General features: G+C 34.3%; 1 protein-coding gene across 3 annotated transcripts in view; it reads left to right on the top strand.

Moving 5' to 3' along the window:
* LOC106873159 (uncharacterized) overlaps positions 1-11,870 on the top strand; it is a 329,246-nt gene that overhangs the window by 162,481 nt on the left and 154,895 nt on the right. For all 3 annotated transcript variants that reach the window (XM_089354161.1, XM_089354165.1, XM_089354155.1), the window contains exons 44-50: positions 1,189-1,346; positions 2,600-2,733; positions 3,620-3,832; positions 5,414-5,646; positions 6,736-6,893; positions 10,336-10,472; positions 11,255-11,464. In XM_089354161.1, coding sequence (XP_089210287.1) covers positions 1,189-1,346; positions 2,600-2,733; positions 3,620-3,832; positions 5,414-5,646; positions 6,736-6,893; positions 10,336-10,472; positions 11,255-11,464 — 1,243 coding nt within the window. The remainder of the gene's footprint in view (positions 1-1,188; positions 1,347-2,599; positions 2,734-3,619; positions 3,833-5,413; positions 5,647-6,735; positions 6,894-10,335; positions 10,473-11,254; positions 11,465-11,870) is intronic.

The raw sequence follows: 11,870 nt of genomic DNA, 5'->3' as shown, positions 1-11,870 counted from the left end.
AGTTGAGGAAAGTGGGGCTCTATGTTTATAGTATGTTGGACTACAAGTCAAAATGTTGACAGTTCCTATCCTATCTCCAAATAAATGAGAACACTTGGTTTATTATGTTTCTCAGTGTGCTTGTACATATAAGCATAAGAATGAATGCGTGTGCACGCGTGCATGTGTGGGTGTGCATATATGTGAATGTGTGTGTGTGTGTGTGTGTGTGTGTGTGTGTGTGTGTGTGTGTGTGTGCGTACGTGTGTGTGTGTGCATGCTACTAAATCATTCAGTTCATCTCACTGCTTCACTTATATATCCAAGTGGAAAATTTCAAGAAACAATGGCAATTAATTTAATGGTCCATTTTTATATGCATAGGTGCAGGAATATCGTTGTGGTAAGAAGTTTGCTTCCAAACCTCGTGATTTCAATTTCAGTATTTCATTCACACTGCGTGATATCTTGGGAAAGTGTTATATACTATAGCCCATGGGTGGTTAAAGCCTTGTGAGTGAATTTAGTAGATGGAAACTGAAAAAAGCTGTAGTATATGTATATATATCATCATTGTTTAACGTCTGCTTTCCATGCTAGCATGGGTTGGACGATTTGACTGAGGACTGGTGAACCAGATGGCTACACCAGGCTCCAATCTGATTTGGCAGAGTTTCTACAGCTGGATGCCCTTCCTAATGCCAACCACTCCGAGAGTGTAGTGGGTGCTTTTACATGCCACCGGCACAAGTGCCAGGAATGCGACGCTGTGGCACAAGTGCCAAGAAGGCGACGCTGGTAACGATCATGCTCGAACGGTAGTGCTATCACGATTTCGCTTTCATTCAATAAACACAATACATGTACAATAATAGACACAATGCAGGCACAAACCACATATGATATGATAAGTGGTTTGTGTCTGATGAATATGTTTGAGATATTTCTCAACATATGAAATTATTAGCAACACATAAAAACATGTATTGTGTCTATTAGATAATATTTGTCTCTCACCAGATAGATTACTTTTTTGTTGATTTTACTATCATGGAGCATTTCATTAAATATATATACATCACAGCTAATTCACTATTTGTATTCCTCTTGGACTACCTAAGTACCTGTACCTCTGTTTTCTCTCTCTCCTCAGCCTCTCTCATTTTTCTCTGATACTCAATTTCTCTCTCTCTCTCTCTCATTTTTCAGACCTTTCCCAGGATATGATCTTATTGATGATATTTTGAACTTAGGGTACAGTTCCCTTCCATTTTCAATCAAGCAAAGTCTATTTTTACAATCTAGCTCTCTAAAGAGAACTCAGATTGTTTTAGAATTTCTTGTTTCCCAGATTCAAGCAATTGATGGTAAGTTTAATGCACATTTTTTTTATGAGAGGATTTTTTTCTTTTGGTTGGAAATAAGGCCTTTTTTTATTTTTTTCAAACTAAAGAGTATAGTCAATTCAGTTAATCTCAGAATCATCATCATCTTTATCATCATCATCGTCATCATTGTTTAACATCTGTTTTCCATGCTGGCATGGGTTGGACGGTTTGACAGAAGCTGGTCAGCTGGGTAGCTGTCCAGAGTCCAGTTGTGTGTTGTAATATGGTTTCTATGGCTGAATGCCTTTCCTAATGCCAGAATATAACTATATGTTGCATTGACATTAGATGGTAATATTTAAATATGGAGGCATGTGACTTACTGTATAGGGTATTGTGTTCATTATGATTGGATTCTGGTTTCAAATCCTGGACCAGGTGATGCATTGTCTTCTTGAGCAAAACATTTCATTTCACGTTGTTTCAGCCCACTCAGCTGGCAAAAATGAATAACCCTGTGCCAGACCAGTATCCTTACCAAAGGAGAATATATGTGCCAAAGAATCTGGGAAACTGACCTTATGAGATTATGGCTTGAGAAAGGACCTTTGAGCTTTTTGTTTTTTAATATTTAAACACAAGCTAAATACTGTGAGGCAGTGTTTCCTAAATCAAATTCCTTAAAAGTTCCTTTGGCTAAACACAATGATAGGTTTCATGCAAAAGTCCTGGAGTTCTATGAGATCTTTCTTTTTATCCTTTATCAACAAGCCATGGGAGTTGAACCCACATCTCACAAGACTCCAGCTGAGAGCTTTACCATTAAGCTAAACTGCCCATCGACATCAATAGCTGCCAATTTTAAGCGCTAAATAGATAGCTTTTAGAAATGTAACAACCATGTGTGTATATAAGCAAACTTACATTTGTTTTTAGAAGTGTCAAATGTGTATCATATGATGCAGACAAGAAAGTAATATTTTAAATGCAGTATTACCATTAAAACAGCTGAAAAATTGGGTATTATTACCCTTACAAGGTGGAAAAAAAAAAGCACTGCACTGGTGTCTTGGGGGATGTGAGTTCAGCTCCTAAGGTTGTTTGTTGACAATTTTTACTGCCTCATAAGGGTAATAATACCCAATTTTTCTGTTCAAACATAGATCAGCCTGTTAAAGGTTGACTTGAGGTTAAACAACAACCGATTCTAAATTAAATAAAATTGTATCAAGCATATTGTGAAATCACTATTTAGTTCTAATTTTCATTTTATGCTTGTTTATATATTGTAGACGTTTCTAATATCCTGGATTATATAGAGGCATCTGCAAAATTATTCAAGTGGTTCCAGTTAATAGAAAGATCTCCAGAAGTGACGGATGTTGTTTTAAGCTTGCTACTTGATGTTCTTAAAGACCCACAAAAGGTAAAAAATTTTCACATTAGAAATGAATGCCAAATTGAAATGGGCATTTCTTGATATGAAAATTAGTGTCTTATGCTTCAGTCTTAAAATCCATTAATACATTATACTTTCATGGTATGGTTAGAAAGTTTGTTTCACAACCTTGTAGTTTTGGGCACATTATGCAAGTGTCTTCTAGTATAACCTTGGACAGATCAATGCCTTATAAGTGAAACTAGATTGATGGGAAAATGCCTGAAAGACTATCATGTGCGTGCATGTGTGTGTGTGCGTGTGTGCGTGTGTGCGTGTGTGTGTGTGTGTGTGCGCGCACGCATGTGCAACATGTGTGGCTATATGTGTATCTCACTACTTGGTGATACATACTTAGGTATTGGTGATATTTATTTTGTGTTCTGTACAAATAATCATAACCCACAACCTTAGTGATTTGAGTTGCAAATACCAGTAGATTACCTTACTTGAAAAGCAAATAAGACTTGATATAGAGAAAAGTCATCTGGCTATGCAAGTTTCATCCAACCCATATGAGTTCTGAAAGATAGCTTAGGCCCAAAACTTAGCACATCTATTTATCTAACTTTAAATGTCAGTTTTCTACATACAACTGTTTACCTTTTATGCTTTGTCTTTATTTTCCGTCAATTAACTCTCACCTGGTTGTATATACTTGTGTATATAGTTATGCACTATATTAATTGTATATACTAGTTATGTACTATACTAATTGTATATATCAGGATGTTAATTTGTTTAAAATTATTTATGCATTTGAGGAACTGTTTGAACATTTATCAACTTTTATTAATTTAAAACTTAATTCAAATAAAAAAATATAGAAAATTAATTAATCTGTTTTTATTATTTAAATATATAATTTTCCCAGCTTAAAATGTTGCAAAACATAGAAACTGTGGATAGCATTTGTCAGAATACAACAAGTTTCCAGATTTTGGTTCCAACATCAATCTTAAATAAAGGAACTAATATCACTGCCTTACAAGTAATATTCTGTGACCTAATGTTGGATGTTAGGAATGAAACCAAATTAACTTATTTGTTTGAAATGTTGGAAGGTCTGCCTCAGCTTATAAAACAGGTAATTAGAATTTTGTCTTCTTTGAAAATAATTGAAATTAAGTGTTAGATTACAAACAGGATCCTTTCCAGAATTTGGTTAATGATTAATTTTGATAGCACCTCTCTGTGTTGCTGAAGCAGTCTAAACATTACCGGATGCTTATTTTTTTAAATTACACCTATTAGTTATACTGTCATAGTCTATTTAAATATGGCAGTTAATAATAATAATGAAATACAATGGTCAAATTCAGACAAAATGGCAAACTGCAGAGATTGATTATGTGAAGAAACTGCACATGATAGGATAATATCCTTTTAATCTTTGAAATCAACCCCAGTGTTCGACAGGTATTTATTTTATCAACCCCAAAAGGATGAAAGGCAAAGTTGACCTCAGTAGAATATAAAGACATGCTTGGCATGCTAATGATTCTGCCAATTCGCTGCCATAATAGCTGAGATAATATTGAAAAGTTCATCTTAATGTAGGAAAGAAAGAGAATACATAATGAAAGGATGAAATCAGCAGTGATCATTTTCACCCAATAAATTTGAAACAATTTTTTGGCTGCAGACCTGTGTCATTCTTAAATGTAGAACTTCCCATACCTAATTAAATATTAAGAAGAGTCATAACTAATACATAATTGAAACTTTTCCCATGTCACTAATAAGAAGCAGACAATTCTTAATTGTCCAGTTTGCTTAGATGATGTTTATCACTTTACCACTATAAACTGCAGAAGTATGATACAAGTAATAAGTATATAATTAATTTTCAATATATTTTGCTAATACTTTTCTGAATCAAAAGGTTTCATAATGCCCTTGCTTTGCAAATGGAAGTGATCCTGAGACTACAATTTATAAATCATTCACTGGTTGTGTAATACTATTACCGATTACACTAATGAATGATATGAATAATACTCCTTTGCTGTATTTACTTACAGCCATTTGTACTTTCCCCTTGAGAGTCAAATGCCTTGTCTATGAATATAATGGAACACCAGTATGAATACACATATGCCATACCAATCAGATTACTCCAGATGGCTAAAGAAACAAGTGAAAAAATCCTTTTACCATGTACTCTCTTCATTTCCTACAGTGAGATGACATTTTCAGTATTATCCCAGCTATTAATGCAGTGAACTGGCAGAATTATTACCACACCAAGCAAAATGCTTAGTGACATTTCATCTGTCTTTATATTCTGAGTTCAAATTCTGTTGAGGTTGACTTTGCTTTTCACCCTTTCAGGGTTGATAAAATAAGTATCTGTTGAGCACCAGGATCAATTTAACAGAATTATCACCTCCCCCAAAATAGCTAACCTTGTGCCAAAATTTGAAGCCAATATTATCCCAACAATCCAATAATTTACAAGAATTGCTATCAAATGTAAAGATTTCATTACCTGGAAATATATACTTCTTAATTAATATGGAAATATGGGAATTTGTTTAGAATTATGGGAATTTGTTTAGAATTATGGGAATTTGTCTGGAATTAAAGGAATTTATTTGTTTCATCAAAATTTATCAGCTTCGTGATATCTCTAACCATGAACCATTTCTCTATACTATTTTCTCAGTTTCAAGATGTTGAAAATATTAAACCTGATACTTTTTTGCCTGGCAAGTTTTATATTGAAGTAGTACAAACCAGCATGCAACTTCAAAAAGTATTGACATCACTTATTCATCAAGACATTTCTTCCAAGTTTGACATGTCCCTTTTAAACAGAATTAAAACTGAATATCTACAAACCTTACAATTGTTTACTTTACAATGGGATCATATCAGTGGTGACTATGACGTAGAAAGGTAATTTTTTGATGTTCCTTTTAATTTTTTTAATATTACTATTCATTATATACATATATATATATATATATATATATATATATATATATATATATTTTTTTTTTTTTGACAGTTAAAAAATTAATGAACTGTAATCTTCTATACAGAAACACTCTTAGGGTTGTGTTGTTAAGAGGTCAGTTTCCTGACCGCATGTTTAGTTCATGTTTTGTCCACTGCCCAGTACATTAGACAAATGTCCTCAACAATTGCTCTGTAGAATGAATTTGCTAGGGTGAAACTCTATTAAGCCCATCGTCTGTTGTGGGGTGGGCGATAAGCATTGATTTTCACAGGTCACCATGTGAATGAAAGGGTCTGATGCTGATAATCCTTTATTGTCATGATGACAGTCACTCTATGCTTTTGAAGAGTTATGCAATATAAAAACATTGCACCTCAAAAGCAGGTACATCCAGCCATAAACCCTATTTCAAAGCCAGTTCCTGTTCAAGCCATGGTTGCACAGGGGAAAAAAACAGCCATTAAGTATGGGGGGAAAACAAACATTAAACAAGTAAATGATATTTTACTATAAACCACAAATGAGAAAGTGGAATTTTTTTCTGATATGTATGTTAGGCTTGTTTGCTGGAAAAACACATAATAAGTATTTGTGTAGTTTATGCTACACAAATAACAATAACAATGTTCTTTTGTATTTGTCCAACAGCTGCAAAGTTGAAAATAGTTTCTTGTTGTTATCATCATCATAAGGGCAGTGAGCTGGCAGAATCATTAGCATGCTTAGCGGTATTTTGCCTGTTGCTATGTTCTGGGTTCAAATCCTGCCAAGGTCAACTTTGCCTTTCATCCTTTCAGAGTCGAAAAATTAAGAAAAATTAAGAACCAGTTGGCTGTTTGTTGACAACTTTTTCCACCTTGTTAAGTAATTTACCCGTTATTTCTGCTGTTCTAATGGCAATGTTACATTCGGAAAGATATCACCTTCTTGTTTACATCATACAACACATAGTTTGTTTATTGCATGAGCTTATCGCTGTTTTTTTTTTTCTTTTTTTTTAATCTGCTTTTTCATCTCTTTTACAGTATTCTGAACATTCTTATTCAAATAAATGAAAGCATGAATTTTATTCCTGAAAACTTATTGTCATCTGCAACCAATTTTTCAAAAGAACTAGACATTAACACTCTGATGCAATACTATACTGTCAAATTTGTTAATATTCATCTGAAGAAAATTAAAGGTTAGTCTTATTCATTTTCATTTGATTTTGTTGATCACAGGTTCCCAACAGGTGTGCTGTGACACCCTGGGGTGCCACAAGATCAACCAAAGGGTGCCATGAAATATACATACATAGGCGCAGGAGTGGCTGTGTGGTAAGTAGCTTGCTTACCAACCACATGGTTCCGGGTTCAGTCCCACTGCGTGGCACCTTGGGCAAGTGTCTTCTACTATAGCCTCAGGCCAACCAAAGCCTTGTGAGTGGATTTGGTAGACGGAAACTGAAAGAAGCCTGTCGTATATATGTATATATGTGTACATGCACATACATGTGTGTGTGTTTGTGTGTCTGTGTTTGTCCCCCCCACCATCGCTTGACAACTGATGCTGGTGTGTTTACGTCCCCCGTAACTTAGCGGTTCGGCAAAAAGAGACCAATAGAATAAGTACTAGGCTTACAAAGAATAAGTCCTGGGGTCGATTTGCTCGACTAAAGGCGGTGCTCCAACATGGCCACAGTCAAATGACTGAAACAAGTAAAAGAGTAAGAGTATATGTGGTATCATGATTGATCGTTTAGAGTCAAAAATACATTTTGATACTATTTTAACAATAAATATTATTATTGTCATCTTTTAGTTTGTATTGTTGTCTGTTACATTTTTATATTGTCATCTATTTTAAGTTTATTATATCAACATTGGTGAAATAAAGAAAATGTTTTATTATCAATTCCAAGGACATAGTTTTCTTATACAGATATTAAAATCTAGGGACAAAATTTTGTTATATTCATGTTGAATCAAAAAGCAACTGTCATATTAGATTTTCTAATGGGGGTGTCATGGAATTCTAAAAGGCTATGTAAGGGTGCCTCAAGGCAGAAAAGTTTAGGATACTGTATTGTAGATTGTTCTATTATATCATATAAATTCCAGCTATCATCATCATCATCATCATTATCATCATCATCATTATCATCATCATCATCATCATTATTGTTGTCGTCGTCGTCATTGTTGTCATCATCGTTGTCATTGTCAACATGGTTATTATCATCATCATCATCACCATCATCATCGTCAACATCATCATTTTAATGTCCAGTTTTCTATGCTTGCATGGGCCAGATGGAGTTTGTCGAGGCAGATTTTCTACAGCTGGATGCCTTTCCTGTTGCCAACTCTCACCTGTGTCCAAGCAAGGCAATATTTATTCATGGCCCCTTAAGTATTTTCAGATTAGTGTTTTTGATATCATATAAATTTGTGTGCTGCTTATTTCATTTTCTAGGGCTTTCAGTTTCTGAGTTGTGTTGGATCATACGTTGGCCTCAAATATCTGATGAAGTTACCATAATAGTATTAATTTTTAAAGTTATAGGTGCATGTAAGGCTGTGTTGCTATGATGTTGAATTTGTAGCCATATAATTTCAGACTCAGTCCCACTGCATGGCATTTTGGTTGAGTGTCTTTTATTATAGCCCTGAGCATACCAAAGCCTTTATGAGTGGACTTGGTAAGAAGTCTATAAGTCTGTCATATATATATATATATATATATATATATATATATATATATATATATATATATATATATATGTATGCCTGTGTGTGTGTGTGTGTGTGTATGCACAAGTGCAAACCTTTGTTTACATTAGACATCACATGGTATTTGTAAATGGGCATCATCATCATACAAGCAAGGTTGTTTGTTTCCAGTCTTCCATGCAAAGCACGTCTAGGATGGTAATATAAACAAATTAGAAAAAATTTTTTAAATTAAAATCCCAGAGCTTCATGGAAAATTTGGTAACTTTTATGGAAAAAAAAAAGAAAAATATAACACAAAAATATACTAAAATTATTTAAAAGACTCAAGATAAATTTTTGAAGAAGTTAAACAATGGTTTTTAATGTCTTTATTAAAGAAGTAAATACACCTTGTTTTCTTTGCATGCAAGAGAATAAGGGAGATTGTCTTCAAATGTTTCTTGGGTCATTAACCACTTACCAAAGGACAAGTATCCTCTCATCCATTTACTTGCATAGAGAACTTGTAGCAACCATTATTTTAGTCAATGACATACTAGGAGTTAACCATTGTGGCCAGTCTAAGTTGCATGTCATTTATTCATCAGGATTTGAATAAACTAATTTATGGATATTTTATGTACGAGGTGTGTTCAAAAAGTATTTGACTTTATTTCTTCCAGCCACAACTAAGGGTGCAAGGGTAAAATCCTTTAGGTGGGAGACGACACCACCTTTCTCACACCTGTATGAAAATTCCCATGCTGGTAGGCTGCATCAATTCCTGGCTGTTATGCCTAGAGTTCAGACATGTAGTGAACACTCATCGAATTTTCGTTTCCATGCATGACTAAAAGAATTGAGCAGAGACCATAAACCCATGTCTCATCATTAGTGATGATGGTCTTCAAAAAGTCTGGGCCGTGGTTTGTACAGTCCAGCATGTCCTGAACAATTTCCATGGGGAGTTGCCTTTGTTGCTATGCCAGCTCCTGGGGAATGAATTTCACCACCTCTCTCCACCTGCACAAATCCTTCATTAAAATGAAATGCACTGATCCTGTGCTCACTTCATGAACAATTTCCTTGATTGTTGCACGGTAGTTTTCTATGACCAGTTGTCAAACCATCTCCATCAGCTGCTAGTTTCAGCTTGTGGGTGGTCTGCCTGAGTATGCCTCGCTCTCCATTGAGAAGCAACCATGTTTAAAGCAGTTGTACCACTCCCTGATCTGAGTTTTGCTCGTGACATCATCACCAAAGTGCTTCTGAAATTTCTGGATAGTTTGCGCTTGAGTATCACCAAGCTTTTGACAAAACTTGATACAATATCTCTGCTTGTTGTGTTCTGTGAAAATGAAAATTTGACAAGTATGCATTACTTGTCTGTACTCTTGGTGTGACAGCCAGGAATTGAGGTGGCATACTAGCATGGAAATGTTTATGTATGTGTGGAAAGGGTGGTGTCACCTCCAACTCAAATGGTTTTTTTCCATGTGGCATTAGTTTTGGCAGAAAAAATAAAATCAGATACTTTCTGAATGTACCTTGTACATTTAAGTTTTGAAATATTTATGTATAGTTAAACTTAAATATATATTGCACATAAATATTTATTAATTATTTAATCATACTATTGAAAAATGCACAGTATTTGAATTAATCTAGCTGTTATATCTAAGTTGTGATTTGTTTCTGGTTTAAGTAGCATTTAAGGTGATATATGAACAAGTGATGTTTATTCCTGTCTGGGAAGAGAATAACAAGATGAGTTTATGCATATTTAAAGTTTCACAGCAAAGGCTTTAAAAATTGTACTTCAATTTATCTTAATTTTTTAACTGCATAATTGATATGAATTTAGATATTTATTAAAAATATTTTCCTCTTTGTTTCTCATTAGTTTTTCTGCTCATTTTGTATTTACAGGAACAGACACATTGATCCTTCTGGACTATCTCAAGTCAAATGAGTTGGAAAAACTATTTGGTTTCGTAGAAATGGCACCTGATTTCTTCAAAATCTTTTTACACGGAATGTATCGTTTGATTCAACGTCCAGATGAAGTAAGTAGTTGTTATTTCTCAGCTCTAATTCTCTTTCACTTCACTGATGATTTTATAAAAAAAAAAATTAAAAATCAAATTTCAAATGAAAATTCCAGTAATATTAGCAATATAGTATTCCTAGCTATGTGGAGGCACAATGGCCCAGTGATTAGGGCAGCGGACTCGCAGTCATAAGATCGCGGTTTCGATTCCCAGACCGGGCGTTGTGAGTGTTTATTGAGCGAAAACACCTAAAGCTCCACGAGGCTCCGACAGGGGATGGTGGCGAACACTGCTGTACTCTTTCACCACAACTTTCTCTCACTCTTACTTCCTGTTTCTGTTGTGCCTGTAATTCAAAGGGTCAGCCTTGTCACACTGTGTCATGCTGAATATCCCCGAGAACTACATTAAGGGTACACGTGTCTGTGGAGTGCTCAGCCACTTGCACGTTAATTTCACGAGCAGGCTGTTCCATTGATCGGATCAACTGGAACCCTTGATGTCATAAGCGACAGAGTGCCAACAACAACAACATTCCTAGTTACATATCTTTTCCCCTGAATGCAATACAATAAATTGTATGTTAATAAATATGTCTTGCTAATTGGTACCTAAATAATTGCATCTCATTGACAGAATTAGGAGCAGCATTGGAATTATTAATAGTGAATAACTCTTATGCTTCTCCTTATTCAGTCAAACTTGATGGATTTTTATCTTTATATATTATCCATTTATTTGTTTATAGCAATGATTTCTGTTTTTAGCAATTCTTTTTCTTTCACTTTCTTTCAAAGGTACAACATATACTACCACATATCACTTGGGATAAACTTTGTGCTAATATGTCTATATTTGAACATATATTTGACACCGAATATCTACGGATGAACACCACACATATACATAGCATCGTGTGTAACAAGGTTCTGTCAGAGACCAATTTTACCATTTTGGAACAGGATTTAAGCCAGAACGTTGAAGGCTTTAGTACCTACATTTATAACGTAAGTTTCTTGCTTAACACATACATTTATGAGCATTTTGTAATTCCATATTGTTATCAAGCAATTATGTCTATTAATAATTTTATTGCATATATCATTTATTTACCAGCAACTAAACACAATTTAGTTGAACCACAGAGTTCTGAGTCAAATGAATGTCAAACAACTAAAAGTTCATATCACATCACTGTATGATATCTTTAACAAAAACACAACTGTAGCGGCCTTGTTCATGTAGTTTCAAATTGATACTTTGTTATAAACAGTATATAGACAGTACAAACAATAATAGTAATATTACTATTACAGTTAAAGACAGTAATAGTAATATAAAATTTAATGGTAGAATGCTGAGTTTAGTGAAATAATTTTTCTATCCAACAGAGTTTGACTACAGAAACTAGAA

Source organism: Octopus bimaculoides, chromosome 1 (genome assembly GCF_046866305.1).
Source record: "Octopus bimaculoides isolate indiv1 chromosome 1, ASM4686630v1, whole genome shotgun sequence".
Classification (NCBI taxonomy): Eukaryota; Metazoa; Mollusca; class Cephalopoda; order Octopoda; family Octopodidae; genus Octopus; species Octopus bimaculoides.
The sequence above is the reverse complement of the archived record's forward strand: the minus strand, read 5'-3'. Positions and strand labels throughout refer to the sequence as shown.